Here is a 16,695-nt window from a genome sequence, read left to right as displayed (position 1 = left end):
GAGAGCAGCAGAAGGGGAAATTGCTAGTTACTTAAAAGATGAGGTGTGAAAAGTGAACAGTGGGCTACCCCTGCAATTACCATCTTTAAACAAACTCAAAGGAAATCCACTGAAGATCAGGTCTTGTGCTGGTGGAGAATAAGTTTGTTGAATAATTTTTCTGAGGGTCTGTCTCAGTCTAACTGGAAAACATAATGTGAGCAGCAACATGCCAGAGGAAAAGTCTCTGCCCTTACAGGAAGGCAGGAGAATTGTTTGTTAACCATGAAGCTCTTCGGAAGACAGCTATCAACATGCAAAGTGTAATGTAGTGTGCAAAGGTTACACCGTAAGGAGCTGAAAACACATGTAGAATAGGCAGCCCCCTTTCTTCTCTCACAGACACTGCTGATACTTTTAATGTCTGGGTGCTTCTCTTACTGATATTGCTGTTGGACTATATGAGTGAAAGCTATGCTAATCCAAAACTAATGTGAAGGAACTTTTATTGCATCTTTCTAGGACTACAGTAACTGGCACATGTTATAAACAATTGCTCATGCTCCATAGTTTGGTTGTATGCCTGACACCTCGCTATTGCCTATTTCATAGCTGAATAAAATCAAATTCAAACTGTGAGACATGTCCTGTGAAGACACAGATGCTTGACCCTGCAGGCTTGGTTGCAGGGTACAGATTTGAGTATTTAAATACTCAGCTTATGGGTAATTCTGAAGACAAACTGATCAATGAGGAATTAAGATGCACTTCTTCTTAGCAACGTCGTTCACTTTGTTGACAGGTTAAACCTTCTAAACCTGAAGTTTGAATCACACAAAAAACATATACCAAACATATCAATTAGCTTTTGCATATATTAGAATTTTTGCTCATTGTGTTGTCAAGTGAAAACAATTGCCATATTCTCCAATGTTATAGTCTCTAGTTTGGAAATAAAATTTACTGATGGAAATACTATTTGGCTCTTGTTGTCTGCTATACACCACTTCATGACCCACACAGAAACACTGTGATGACACAGCTAAGATTTACTGAAATTTCCAGTGTGTAGACAGTGCTGTGTGACTTTCTCAGAATGTGGCTGATGCACTAAGGGATGTCCTTGGAGGACTGAGTGCAACCAAGTAACCCATATTTCCACTTTTTGGAGATGGGATGTGAATGCTGCAAACTCATGCTTCACATCTAGCTGATTAAGGAGCTATGTGAACTACTCCTGACTACTCAGCTCTAAAATTGTTGTAAATTATACCAGCTTTGGATTAACCAAATTCAGGGTGATTCAAAGGTTAGTCAAAGGCATGTGGAACTGAGCAGGAATTACAGTATCTCAGGCAGAAATTTCCACCTGAAGAATAGAGATGCACAAGGATTTGGTTTTAGTCCATATGTTCTGTGAAAAACAGATTTTAGGAAAAAAATTGGGAAAGTCTCTGATAATGTAAATACCTCTCAGCATAACAGACCCTGAGACCAATAGTTATAGAAACCAAATGGAAGGACAATTATTACTACTGAGTGGGGTGGGGGGAGTGGGGCTGAGGCAGGGGAGCCGTGGGAAGGACGACAGGTGGGACAGGAGCCCCATTTTGCTGAAAATAAAATAGCTGCACACCCTTAACAGAATTTCAAAGTGGATTTAAAAAGCTCTCCCAAAGTAACTAAGGAATTTATAAACCTGATCACTAAAGCAGATTGTTATAATCCACAAAGCTCTCTTTAATCAGATTGCTAAAGTGTGTTTTTCTACACAGCCTACTTGAACACTGTAAATAAGAAAAAAATTTTCATCTTACCTTGATTGGTTTTGAGCTCCTTTTATGCTTTCTCCGACGAATGAGTTTCTCCCTGTCCTAGAAATTAAGATTAAAATGTTACTCTCTCTTCTCTTCTTTGCAACTGACAGATGGCCAAATATATGGAGGAAATAAATAACAGAAGTTCCAGTGACTCCCTATATATGTTCAAACAGGAATCTGATTCCAGGTAGAAGGAATGATTCATATCCAAATCTGTATGTGCATCAGATGAAAACCACCTGAAAAAAGCCTTTGTGCATTTGCCTTGAGCAACTGTCAAACAACAGGAGCCGATGGGATTGCCCTCTAAAATCACTGGGAGGCCTGGTGCATGGGTTTGGGCACTGTACAAGGGGCTGTCTGCCTTCCCTGATGAGAAGATGGTGTCTCAAAGTCCTTAAATGATGGGCGTGTTGATCTCACCATTCCTAGCAATGATATCTCAGAAGAGACAACAGCCTGTTTTGGAATCTTTCTCCTCAGTATCATAATGCAAAGTTCACTGACAAAGGAATTGTCAGCATTAAATGACAGAAGAACTGGAAACCCACTGTCTAGCTGTACATGCTCTTCCAGCAAAAGATATGGCACTGTGGGTCAGCCTCTTGTTAAAGGAACTTTTTAAGCACGACTTGGTTAAAATGGTAAAACACCTCAGCACAGCCCTGCCTTGTGAACATGCAGGTACCTTCCCAAGCTCCACAGCTCTTAGACTGCATTCCTTTCTGGAGCTCAATTCACAGTGTTTTGGTTTTAGTTGTAGGGCTGATGCTTCACTACAAATTCAGCAAACTGCACACATGCACACCTACATCTAAACATCTGCAGATCTTAAAAGCAGGTACGGTATTAACGCTCAGACCTCTAGTTATAAGAAGAAATACTGTCAGTGTTAAACTGTACACAGCAATCATTCCCCATTTCCTTGTGCTTTGGACATACCCTTGTTAACTCATCAATTATGTTCTGCTGTTCTATAACCTGAAGCTTTAAAAATTCAGTTTCTTGCTCCTCATTAGCCTGATCCAGGTCATTGAGAGATCTTAATTTCTTTAGAGGAGGATGTGATGTTATTTTTTCTCTCTGTGGTAAGAAGAAAAGATAAAAGAGATAAAATAAGATTCAGCAATTAAAAGACTACCTTTCAGTTAAAAACTAAGCATCACCTTTCATTTAAGATATACAGATCTTTAAATATGCTTCATCTACACCACTTTTTTATTCATGTCCATCAGCACTTCTTAACAATAAAATAGCACAGCAAGGCTGAATTCTTCAACCAGAACAACAAAGCTTTATCTAATTTGTTACCATGTGAAAATACAACCTCTACAGCCCTTAAAGGTCACATACCATAGCTCTTCCTTGGCCATGAATCAAGATGCCCCCACATATGGCAAATAGTTAAACATGTCCAGTGGGTAGGCAAATAGTATCTACTCTCACAACCCCATGTCCTTACTGATATTCAGTGTAGGACCATACACAGTAAGGCAATGGACATGCCTTACTCATGTGAAAGTCACACCAGGAGGAAAGGCAAAAACTGTGGTAGCAGATCTATTTTAACTACAGGTCAACATCCTGCCTGCTCCTGAGCATATGTGGGAAAGGAGATGGCTAAAATGTGTGAGAATTGCTTTAGCCACCGACAGCTTGTCAACTTTTTGTGATTTGGGCATCCATAGTGTGAAGAGCAGATGTCAGGGAGCTAACTGAGCACATGTACACTGTGTCCACAGATATGCACCAGTGGTGCTGCCCACTGATGCCTAATGCATGCAGATTCCCAAGTCCTTTTCCCTTGGCTGTGGGAGACTCCAAGGGACTGTGATCTGCACTACCACAGCTGTGGAAGAATAATTCTGACCCATGACACCGGCAATAAGTTTATCTGTCTTTTAGGATTGGGTAAATTGCAGAGTCTTTAAGTGGATTAACCGTGTAACACTAAAGTCTTTTTTTCTGTGGGACAGGAAAGTGAATCTGATCACCTCTGCCCAATCAGCAGGAAAGCTGTTCCCATTGCAGGGCACTTAGCCTGCTCAGGACAGTGGCTAGTACAGGGCAGGGCAAGGTCCATGAACACTTCTAGCAAGGGAAATCATCTCAGCCTGCCAGCCTACATATAGCAACCCAGAACATCCACCTCCTTTTTCATTAATGCCAAAGCCACAGCAGTGCATGTGTAGGAGCATAAGGCCTGGAAGCAGACTGATAATCAAGGCAATCCCATCTGAAGGGTATACAGACATAACTGTTTTGACCCCACTTCATATGGCCCTGACATGGGAAATGTATTGCCCTAACCAAATTTAAACACCACCATTCTCCCTTTCCCCTATCCACATACCATGTGTATGTTTTATGGAAAGATTCTATGTGCTTAGTGCCTTACCAGCAGTTTACTTTGTCATCATCATCTCCAAAAGGAACGTGTACATGATGCAAGAACATCATTCTGGCTGAAAACATCATTCTTAACAGTTTCCTTTTTGAGTTCCAGATAAAAAATAGCTCAGTAGGACATGCCTCAATGATATATCATTTTCCTCTTCCTTTTTTTTTAAATTATTGAAACTCAATATTCTAACTTTGAAAATACAATTAAAGACTGTGATTATGCATTCATGTAAATATATTGCCCATGTATGCATAATACAATGTTATGGTATATAAATCTATAATAATACAGACCGAACTATGGCTGTATCTTAGCAATAGTATTACACATTATATACAATGCATATTCTCTATTCATATACATCATGCACTATGCAGATGTGGCTACCAATGCACAGATCCTCCAGTAATACCAATTCTGCTCTTCAGCACCAACCATTTCTATATTTTCTTTAGTGACTGCTTTGAGTTTATCTTCCATGCGCTGCAAAGACTGCATAAGTTCATCATTTCTCTTCGTGAGGCACTTGTTCTTTTCCAGAAGAGGTTTACATTGTTTCTCAGCTTCTCGGACACGCTTCAACTGGATTGATAACAGCAATTAATAATTGTCATGAGAGATATGTGAATATACTTGTAATTTGCAATCTTGACATCTATTTTGCAATTATGACATAAAGTACACTAATGCTGGCTAAAGTGATATGAAAGGAGTGCATTAAAATTTCTAGCTCAGGAATAAAAAAGCCCATCAAGAGTTAAATTTATCACTCTCATCCTTAAGCAGAGAAGTAGGAATATAAACAGGTTAAATAGCCAGGATCCTGATTCAACATACAGATATAACCACAAAGTAAACAATCAGATAAAGGAAGCAATTCACAGCTGTCAATTCTTCCTAGACTCAGTACTTCACTATTTTCAACCTGATCAAATACTGGACTACACACCTAACAGACATTATTTCATTTACAAGGTAAGTCTCACTGTGCACAAGGTAAGTCACCAAGCACGTGCTGCTTATAAGGAGAGAACAGAAGCATTCACACAGAATCCTACAAGCCTTTCTGCCTCAACCTCTGCTGTGATTTTCTACTCAGATAATTTCAATGAAATTAACTGTTTTATTCTAGGATAAAAAGTCCTCCTCAGCCTCCTGAGTGATGGGCCTGATGGATGGACAAGGTATATTCACTGCCAGCTTTATCCTTGAATTCTCCCTCTCTCTGCCCTTCCCCATTGCTCTCAACCTCCTCTGTCTGCCAGTGCAAAAGCTCACATACCAGCTCATTTCGCTCATCAACAAGCAACGTGTTCCGGTCTTCCAGCTTCCGGATGGTGGCATTCAGCTCTGCTATCCTCTTCTGGTTTCTGCGCAAGTCCTGTGCACAGGCAGCAATGTCATACAGTTACTGATTCTCTTCAAAATACATGCTTGGAAAGAGAATCCTTAAAAACACACACCAGTCAACCTAAGATGTCATCATCAACAAATTACCTTTAGGGACTTTCACAGTACTGAATATGTTAGCAAATATATATATATATTTAGGAAGAAGTATCTGGTTTGGGGATACTTCAACTGAAAATTTTAAACCATTTTAAAAAAATTAAGAGAAAAACAGATGATAAATTTTTATGACAGAGATAAAAAAGCTGAAATATTCTAATTTTTATTGCCTTTTCCTGTAGATTGCTTCTATTTGCTGAATCACTACCTCAGGTGAAAAAGCCAGGTCAACCCTTTCTGTATCAATTACATTTACTTTCTTATTTCTCATTTGTATACATGTAAACATGCTTTTAAATATGCATTGCTTGTGTAAACATATTCCCTGTAGTCACACAATGGGTGATTTGTGTGCTTTGTGAATGACACCCAAGGGCTGTTTGTGGGAAACAAAGAGGAAGAGCTCCTAAGGGTCTCAAAGATTCTCCACGCCCAGCGTTTTCCTTGCCCCTCTCTGCTCATCCTTGTAATTCTATGTGCTTTTGAGGATCTATGTTACCCAGGTAGTGAGGTTCATCAATGATTCTTTCAAAGAGGCACTGATTATTTAGGATATTTATATCTGTGACTAGAACAACCGATGAAAACCAGTAGTACAAAGTTTTGTCCAACTAGCATGCCCTCTAAAGACTCTGTGGACATTAACTTGTCTGTGATGAATGAGTGGCAATGTTTTCCTAGGGCCTGAGAAGGTATGTCAGCAAGAAACACACATCCATGCTACTGTTTTGCAGGGACCAGTAAAACCTGCATACAGGGCTGCTGCAGTGCTCCGAACCATCGCCAGCTCTTCCTGGGATCTCTCTCTTGGGGCTGCTCATGTTGCACTCTGCCTCCTTCACCAAAAAGAGCTGTTCATCCAGAGCTTCCTTTTGCAGCTGCAGCTTCTGCACATAGCCTGTCTGTGTCTCCAGTTCTTTCTCCAATGAAAATATGATCCTGTCTTTAGCCTTGATCTCATCCATCTGAATGAAAGAAACACAGAACAATATTACTGTGTGAAGACAACAGCATTCCTCCAGTTCGTACTGTATGATTTACTTAAGAGCAGTGATCACCCCTCAAACCTGCTCTACCATACTGTATCAGGCCTGTAAAGCAACACAGTCTGAGCCATACCCATACCTTGGCACAGAAGCACATTCATTGAGTATTTTGGCAACACGAGAATACACCTCTATAATGGAGACTGTAAACTGGAGGTGGAGAAGGGGGTATCATTCTTGACAGTTTAAATTCCCATTTATTTTACTTAATTGTCAATTCTTGAATTCCAGTTTTCAAGCTAAACTTTCTACCCTTACAAGCAGGTCCAGCTCTCCACATGACATTGTGTCCTGGTTCTGGCCAGGACAAGGTTAATTTTTGCAATAGCCAGAGGTTATTCTATATCATCTCATGTCATTTTCTGGGGATGGGGAAAGGGATCCTTCTGCATAAGGGTAGCATGGCTGTGGTCAGGTCACAGGTGCCATGCTGAGCATTTTGCATGTAAGCTGCTCTCCTCTCTCATGTGCATATCTCATTGCTGTTTCCAGTCAAGTGGTCTTACTTCAATTCATGATCTCATCTTTACCTTTTCTGCCTCCAATTCTCCTCTCTAGACCACTGAGGAAATGGGGAGTGAACAAGTGTCAGTATGGTTTGGAAAGTCTAAGTGGGAGCAAAATTGGGACGTTTCTAAACCATGACACAGGGAAACAATGCAACCTGCACCTTTTCTGGTGTGGGCTTCTTTTTGTTCATTTTCCACAGTAATTACTGAAGGCTCCACCAAGGCCAACCCAAAAGATATATCCTCTCCTGCCATGGTTTATTGTGTTTAGGATATCATAACACAGGCTGGAGAAACCAAAACACTGCAAGTGCAGATGCAAATGCTCTTTATCTAACCCTTTGCACTTTTCATGCATTAATAAATCAGAGAGCCAAATCCTTATGGATTAGGCCAATCACTCTCTTAATTTAAGCTGTTAACTGCCGTAACAGTGTTACAGCTGACTCACCATGATCTATTTATTCCTGACAAACAACAGTGAGAAATCTGTAATACTTTTTCAAGGTGAGTTGCATTGCAAAGATCTGTTATGCAGAAAAAGCTAAGAGACACAAAAGGCAAACTCAGTGCAGCCTAAGAGAACACATGAACTGTTTTGATTACTGACCAGACGTCGAATATCCCTTTCACTCTCCCATTTGATCTTGGAAATGGCCTCTTGGTGGGACTGATGCTCACTCCGAAGATCGCCTGCCTTGATCTTGTCAGCCTGGATCATATTGTTAAGGGCCTCATCTACCTGCTTTTTGGCAGACTTCAGTTCAGTAATTTCCTGCAGAAGCTTAAGGCGCTCAGAGTCAAACTGTTTCCTGGCCTCTTCCCGAGCCTCAATAGTCAGCGCTGTCCGTACTTTATCACTGCTCCCATCCCGCAGTGCGCACAGCGCCGACTTCAGGCGCTGGATTTCACTGTCTCGGACTTTCACCATTCTCGTCATCTCCTGCTCGTGCTGCTTGATGAGGTTCTCCCTCACAGCCTGCAGCTCCTTCATTTTCTCCTCATGGAGTTTGGCTTTTAGCTCTGTGATCTGCACAGTCTGCTTGCGTTGCTCCACTTCGCGGATACGCTTCGTTTCTTGAGTCTTTTCTCTTTCAAGTTTAGCAACCTACATTGAGATAAAATGAAAGTCATCTGCTGCCAATGTAACATTAACAAAACAAGCCCACCCAGACACATCCATGTCAAACTGAGAAAAAACCCCACTGAGACCCCAGACAATCCTCCATGCTCCTAAAACAAAATATAGGCCAGCTCCTGAGGTATTCACGTAGATTACACTGTCTTTACTCAAACAAAAACCCTGTCTTCTCCAGGTGTCCTGCCTCACACAATGATGCTACATGTACTTTTAATATTTCCTTGTGAAATAAGACTCCGTATATATGTGTGCATTTGTCTAAAAGCTTTTTAGCCCAGCAGCCAAATTCACCAGAAAATTGGAGGGCTCAGAAAAAGCAAAATTCCTACAACTTTCACATACTGCCCCATTTGAGGGCCAGAGATTTCTCCAACTTGTAGCTCAGTAAAATGGAGTCTTTTCCACAGAAGCCACAGGACATCAGCAAATGTTGTAAGTTGGGAAAGAATCAGACCAATTATTTAGGAGAGTTGTGTGGCCTCTGTTGAATTCTGTGGTACTATTTTTTCCACGTGTTTGTCTTATTTAGCAGACACTTTTATTTAAAATCAAACTCTCTCACCTTAGATTTCTCCTGATGCAGCTCAATTTGAATGTCTGTTAGCTTAGTCCTGAGTTCCTCATTGGCAGCCTGTAGGGCAACAATCAGCGCCTCAGGCTTTTCGCCCTTGCTCCGTCCTTTTTTTGACATTTTTTTTATCAGAGAGTCCACGTGTTTATTTCAAATATGGATTGCCATCTTTTTCTGATCCTTTCAGTGTCAGTTAGTTCAGCAACTATTGTGTGACATTCCTTAAGGTCCTAGACTCAGCTGCTTTGGAAGCCCTGTGAGAAATAAGACATACTATTATCTGTCAGCAGACACTGCATCTGGACCACTCACACGCTTACAGAAGACAACAGAGCGCTCCCATCTCCAAAATACTGCAATTTTTGTCTGAAAACCTACAAGGCAGACCCCAGCACAATAATGCTTCTGAACACCAGTCTGGCACACCTGTGGGAATTCCATGTTTGCCCTTTTCTGTTCTCAGAAAGAGGTGCTTTGCATTGAAGACAGGTGTTCATTTACCACAAAGATTAGTGCTACCAAGAATACAAGACTGGAAGGGACGGGTGATTTACTCCAATCCTTGCAGTCTGAGGTAACCACCAACCAGACATTTTAGTCTCAAGGATCTACCAACAATAACATTCTGAACCCCTTCCCAACCCCTGATCCTCTTCAAGATCCTGTGCCAAACTCAAAGACTCACTACAGCACTGCTACCATCTGCCACAAGAGGAAAAGGCAAGTGAAGTCCTCAATCGGCATTCCAGGTCTCTGAGGAAGCAGAAAACTAATAACATGCAAGGGCCTGTTCAGGACTAGAAATTGTCCCCATGGAGTGAGAAATGAGTGCCTATGCCTTTTGGAGGATTAAGATCCTAATTTACAAATGAGGCAAGAAATGACAGTATCACACTGTAATCTACCAATTGGGGCTTTAACATCTGGTTATTAACAAATAAAATAAAATTCTGGATAAACATCATCATTATCCCTGTATTCATTTTAATTTTATAGCATTATTATTCCCATTTGTGGCCACTAGCTGAGAGAATGTTTCGAGATCTGGTGTATCAGTTTGGAGATGGGCAAAGCACTGAAACATTAAGACTGCAAAGAATAAGACAGAGAACAGTGTAGTGGTAGTGGTGAAACCTTCCAGCAATAATGATTAGTTCTCCAGTGCTAGATTTCAGGCAAGCTTTCCACTGTTACTGTCAGGTTGCACATTAATTTTTAAGTAAAGAGACCTCCAAATATGAAAGGCTGTTTATATAAAAAGACTTGCACACATCAGTGGAAGGAAGGACAAGAAAAGTACTTAATGTCCCTGTGTCCCATGAGGGAATTTTGAGGCTGTTTCAACAAGTCCAACCAAACGGTCATCTGAAGGCATTTCCTGCAGCACTTTACTCGCCGCTGTTCTTCTTTACAGCACTACAATGACAGCATCAGGACATTTCTACAGCAGCTTAATACTAAAGCTGAATGAGAAAGATCACTTGCAAGCTGTAGGCCACTTTCCCTGTCATGTTCCAGCTGTGGAGAGCTGTTTGTACAACCGAGAGCATCCACAAACCTTTAGGCAGAACAAGCATATGGGATCTGCCATCAGTATCACAAAGCAGGCAAAGTACAGTAACAAATCTCCTGTTATGTATGGTGATACAGTCAATAGGGAAACTCAGATGCATTTCAGAACAAAAGGTTCTGTTTCAGCAATAGTATTTCCTTTCAAAGTCAGACAAGCAATCTCACACACTAAAAATTTCTCAAAATTAAGGCTGTCCCCCCAGTTAGTTATTACATACCATAGGGGTACGAGCAAAACTCGTAGTCTCTGCCCGACAATCTTACAACTTGTTCAAATATCCAATTCACTTACTGTGAACCAAGTACTTTCCAAAACACAGAGAAACCTGTCCCTTTTCTAACACCAGATGCTGCTGTCCATTTCGACTGCACACCATGATTCTGTACCACAGCCATCACAGTCCTTTACTCTTAATGCATCTCCCAGCAGGACTCATTACAGAAGAGTATGCAAATAGCTGTACATTTATAGCAAGTAGAAAGACTGCTAATTATGCAACAGCTGCCCAATATGAGAACCACCAAATGCAAGAGGCATCTGAAATTGCAAAACTCATAGAAAACACTTGTGTGAAATAACTTTACAGGAGAACCACTGCAAAACTGGTTCCAGCCTCATAATAAGAAGTTCCAATCTTATAGAATAGATAGCAAATTGCCTACCCAAATACAGTTTAAAAAAATCATACTTGAAATATGAAGAAATGCCTGTAGCTGAAAACCACTTTACCAGTCTGTACAGTGCTAAAGTGAAAGGGACCTTCGCCATTGACTGGAACAGGAGCAAAAACAGGAGACCAATATGCCTGACATGATACCCAAATCCATAACATGTACTTAGAGATGAGCCTGGGGATTCAGAAAAAAAGAAGGAAAAAGAATTCCATTAACTCTTAGAATCTTAATCAGCCATACTGCCTTTCATCTTGATGAATGAATAAATTAATGTACGCATGTTTCTTCTTGCTTTTAACAATGCCCTATAATTGTACCAGAATGCTGCAGTGATGGGTATTTAGGATGGGCTGAGAATTCATAGCTCTGATCTAAGAACACTTCAGCAGTGTTAAGCAGTATCCAGACTATTCATAATAACACATCTTAATTTTCTTTCCCGAGAAAGATACAGAAAAGCACCATTTTGCCCAATGAACTTTTAAATATGAAATAAGATTTAAAGTAAAGCATAACTGAACAGTTCCCTTTGTTGCATAGGTGCTATCTGCTCTAGGTGTTTGTTGAAGATGGCATGAGCACCCAACTCTTATCTCTGCTGAGTAACCTCTCTGGTTTGGATGCTTGGGCTCTTTTCAGTGTCTCTCCAGCTCTCTTTACCACAGACTTGGAGGTTAAAAGACACATACTGTAATCATAGGTGTGTGGCATACTAGACTGAGAGTCAAATGGAAATAACTTGGACTACAGTAGACAAGACTCTGCAGGACAAGCTGGAGAGAAGAATAGAAAATATTCACTGACAGATGTTGCATGATGAATGTAATTGCACTACAGTTCAAAGTGGTGATTTATTAAGTCCCAGGCACAGCTCTCTAGAACAACTGTGATTAAAAGCATGAGTTACATTATTTTAGCATTACATCATAATTCAGCATGTCAACATCAACCCAAAAACTCAGCTCAGACTTGACAAACAGCTCTTCAGGACAAATCCTAACCACCCTCTGATTCTGACTGCACAAAAATCACTGTATTGTAGTTAGATTTCTAATCAATACCATAATTTTCATGAATATTAAAATACCTGCTGAACTGAGCTCACAATATGCCTTGGATATGAGGCTCTACACAAGGAATATGGGATGAATCCAGTGCTTCTAGACTGCTCATGCTAAAATTACCACTGGCCCTTGCTCTAAAACATGAACCAAAAAAACCCTATCCAAGCTGGTGACTCCATGGAAACAGTAAAAAGGGTACAGAAGCATTATTGTTACCCGCAGCAAAACGAAGCAGATTAAAACAATATCTAGTATTTTGTGGCTAAAATACCATCTGTCTCTTTCTCACAGTTATTTTCCTAGAAGCTGGCATAATACAATGCACACTGAGAACACTAACAGTGCTAAAAAAAATCCTGCCCTATCCCAAAAGCAAGTGGACACTTTTCAGAATCAGTACTTTTCAGCATAAGATGCAAATGGATACTGAGTGAAGGCTCTACTTAAGAATGGCCGGATTGTCAGAACAAGGAAAAGCTCTAACAACCTGCTCAGCTCACTGCAAGTTGGGGGCCTAACAAAACATTTTAGTGGTTTTGTACTTTGTGCATTATTTCATGCACCATCTAGAAGAGAAACACTGCAATTCATGGAGTTTATCGTATCAAGCTCTCCCTTTATTTGATTTTAACAACCCAACAAAACCCTCTTTTATTTAATTGAAATGCATATAAACAAGAAAACAACAGAAAGGGAAAGTTCATGCCCCAGATCCTTCTCCTGAAAACCCTTCCTTTTACTTCCAAGGCTGTATGAATGATCACTCATCTTACAGATACCAGAGGAAGGTATCTTACATTCACTACTAAAAATTATCAGATATTTAAGTAATTTCTCTACTTAAAGTAGTAAGGTTAACTTTGGAAGTTTTTTCTATTTTTAGCTCAGCTCTTGATACAGCCAATAAATGCAGACATTGGTTTCAGAACAGATTAAAACAAAAAAAAAAAAACCAACTGTACTCTGGCCTCCCACATTCACTTTTAACAACACAGATCTCTACAATGAACTGTCTTCTTTTTTTGAATACCTTACTTCCAACTAGATTACTACCTTCTCGCAGTTTCTTATCAACTTGCAGTTCAACATAGCTTCAAAAAACTTATTTTCTTCTCCCACTCTATTGCCATCAATGCCTTAAAAAACCTCATGTACGCATTGCTCTAATTTCACGTGTCCTGTATCCCTCTTGCATTTTCCTTCCATTTTCTGTGAAAAGAATATGGATGTTCCCATTACTGAGGGAAGTTCCACAAAATCAAAGCTAGCAGTTTATCTCTTCACATTAACTTCCTAGAAGAAATGTAAATATATCTTTTAAATTAGTAATTTCTATACATCTTTTAGACTCAAAATACCTCTAAAAATAAAAACAGTACAAAAAATAAAAAACATTACAGTTTTTTTATTTGCGAATTGTTGTGAATCTTACCCTTCTATCATATGAGGAAAGATAGGTTCCTTTGTCATCTCTACAGGCTGTGAACTCTTTAAGAATAGTCTGAAACAACAGAAATCTTTTCCACCAATGTCACATCTCAGCTGAGAAACAAGTACCTGTTATGCTTGGCCTGTGTCTCCCAACAAAACAATCCAAATGAAAACATACCATGCAGCACCACTCGTGCTGACTTAAGTAGCTCTGCTCATAATGGGAAGAACAGAACTTGACAAATAAACAACTAGAATAAAGTGAAGCTCAAATCTAGAATTTATCCTTACAGTTTACTATTTAAAAAGTACCCCTGAAAACTTACAGGATGATATTTAGCTGAACTCTGCTACTTTATAAATGAAAGCAGCAGCTTCCATTTGTATCATGATGACTCCTCCCTAAAAGGTGCTGAGGTGATTTCTCAGCTGGAAAAGGTGTAAGAATGAAACACCACTCACTAGATGCAGCTGAGATGCTGGTTCATACATGATATGACAAAGCACAAAAAGAATTAAGAGGTTTCAATTATAAGGCATTCTGGAGAATGCCCAGTTTTTCATCAAAGCGGAAATCGGAAAAATATTCTGTGGTAATTTTAGAGAGATTTGAATAAGCAATAAGCTATTGTATATCATTTCATATAAATTTCCAAGGACAATGCTTAAATCCTCATTGAGTTCACCTAACATAGGCTACCATGTGGTCACAGACACTCACCACATATGCTAAGAAAACAGCAACATGGAGGTCACATGCAACCCACAAAAAGCCATGACATAATGCAGAAGGGATCTGCAGGTAGCCTTTCTGGACATGGCTGGGGCAGTCATCCAACCACAGCAAAGGCAGAGATGTTTGTCAGCTGCCCACTGTGCCTCTGAACAAGTACTAGACACAACTATACTTACAGGTCAGATCTTGAAAGCTCTTCCAAACTAATTACGCAATCTTTCCTTAAGTTATAAGCGACCAAAAGTAACCAGCACAATTGTTCTTTCAGGTGTAAATAATCCAATCTTTTTTCACTGCAACAGTCCCCACATACTCTTTGTTCACCTAAGACTTATTGTTACTGATCACAATTTCCTGTCAGAGAGGCAACATGAAAAGGGGATATTATTAAGAGCTATATTAAACAAGGCAGATTCTCAAAAAATTACTGCAGCTCATTTTGTTCATCATCAATGCACAGAGATGGAATAGAGCATCTTACAGAACCTTAAATATTAAGTACAAATAAATAGAGTGAAAAAAACCCCAAGGACTTACCTACAAATAACAGAACATAAAACAAAAATCACATTCATGTTCATGAAAATCTAAGTATATGTAATGTATCAACATCATTATAAGTATTTTTATAACTTTTGTACACCAAGCCTACCCCAAATACATGTCAAACACTATAGTATTGACTCTAACTAATTTCTATCACTTGTAACATTAAGAGTTCTTAGGATTTTGCTTACATCATAGAAATGAAAAATTAAAAGTATTTCTGCACCCATTAAAAAATCAGCTTAGTGAATATTAGCAAACCAGTGCATATACAGGGGGAAAAAAATCCAAAAGCCCCAACTCCACCATTTATTACAACTTTATATGCTCACTCATTACTGGTTACCCTAAACCACCTAGTACCTCAATGCAATTTTCAATAACTGCTTTTTCTTCTTTTCAGTTTTAATTTCCATGTTATTTAGGCCCTTTGTTTACAGTCCATGCAATGTAAGGTTTAACAGGTCTTTCCCTTAAGCACTTTTAGGAATTTCAAAAAATAAACTAATATCTTGAGAAATGGAGTATGGGGTGAAGATATTACCTCCTGGATGGAGATGGAAGGAATGCATAAAATGAAAATGTGAGCCAACATGCATTTTAGCATCAGCTGCCCTCAATTAATTTAAAAAATTCATTATTTTTTATAAAATAATCTGAGATGCCATTATACTTTGCATTATCATTTTTAATATAAAAGAAGATCTGCCATACCATAATAGCTCTTCTATCCTAACAATTTTCTCAAGTACATCAGTCTGCTTTATTATTCACTAGAGTACATTTCATCCAAAGTTAGAAAAGGAACTGTAGTCTATCTGATCTTCATGTACACTCCTTATTTGTAAAACTGTTAACTAAGAAGGTTTCACTGCGCAGCTGTGTACTAAATTGTGTGCTGCACTTGTGTGCCTCTTTCTTGTGAAATGCCACTGTGCGGATGGTCACATAATATCAGTTCACTTTGCTTCTTTTGTGACCATGTGTGGAAACCCAGGGCAGTGGGAATATTTCTCTGTCTGTTCTGGGGTGTCCTGACCCCCAGGGGAGCACTGACTTTGACCCTCAGTAATGGAGAAAACTTCCAAAGCCTCAAGGTGAACTAGAAACCACAAAAGTGTGAAATAGATTGTAGAGATTGTAGATAGTAGTGTAGTATGTCACATGGGTGAGAAATTTAGGTTTCAGGATTTTTAGTATGTTATAGATGGATACAAGATGGAGGGTACAGGGTGTCTCTTCCTTTCTTCTTTCTTCTTCCTCCTTCTTCTTGGGTTTAGGTGGTATCTTGTAATTGGGTAGAAAAATCCACATTGTGGGTCTTTAGGGGTCAGTTATTGGGTTAGAAAGGAAAATAATTTAGGTGTCACTTCTTAATTGGGTAGCTTAGTTTTTGATTCGACTTTAAAGGCTTTGTAACAAGAGATTGTTGGCCGTTTTTGTGCTGTTTTTCCTGCACACAGTCTGGTGCAGACAGTGTGCTGAAGTTTTGATAAGATAACAATAAACAGAAGCTGAAGACCAAAAAAGTCTAATGTGTCTCTGGTTCATGACACAGAACTGCTCCAGGAGGGTCTCCCCTGCCAGGGGAGCCCACAGGGATTTACCCAACTTGGGGACCACAAACTCACAACCATGGCTGACACACACTGTTCAACATTGGGAAATGTGATGTCCAAATATGATCTTCTA

The 16,695-nt window shown here is 39.6% G+C and overlaps 1 protein-coding gene across 2 annotated transcripts in view; it reads right to left on the bottom strand.

Annotated features, from left to right (window-relative positions):
* Positions 1 to 16,695, bottom strand: part of JAKMIP2 (janus kinase and microtubule interacting protein 2) — a 39,014-nt gene that overhangs the window by 18,510 nt on the left and 3,809 nt on the right. For both annotated transcript variants that reach the window (XM_021543080.2, XM_021543081.2), the window contains exons 2-8: positions 8,971 to 9,233; positions 7,878 to 8,375; positions 6,468 to 6,677; positions 5,486 to 5,584; positions 4,639 to 4,785; positions 2,742 to 2,882; positions 1,797 to 1,853 (exon numbers count right to left, since the gene is read on the bottom strand). In XM_021543080.2, the coding sequence (XP_021398755.2) occupies positions 1,797 to 1,853; positions 2,742 to 2,882; positions 4,639 to 4,785; positions 5,486 to 5,584; positions 6,468 to 6,677; positions 7,878 to 8,375; positions 8,971 to 9,099 (1,281 nt within the window). In that variant the 5' untranslated portion in view covers positions 9,100 to 9,233. The remainder of the gene's footprint in view (positions 1 to 1,796; positions 1,854 to 2,741; positions 2,883 to 4,638; positions 4,786 to 5,485; positions 5,585 to 6,467; positions 6,678 to 7,877; positions 8,376 to 8,970; positions 9,234 to 16,695) is intronic.

This window comes from Lonchura striata, chromosome 15 (assembly GCF_046129695.1).
Source record: "Lonchura striata isolate bLonStr1 chromosome 15, bLonStr1.mat, whole genome shotgun sequence".
In the NCBI taxonomy this organism is placed as follows: domain Eukaryota; kingdom Metazoa; phylum Chordata; class Aves; order Passeriformes; family Estrildidae; genus Lonchura; species Lonchura striata.
Note: the sequence above shows the minus strand (reverse complement) of the source record. Positions and strands in the feature narration are given on the sequence as shown.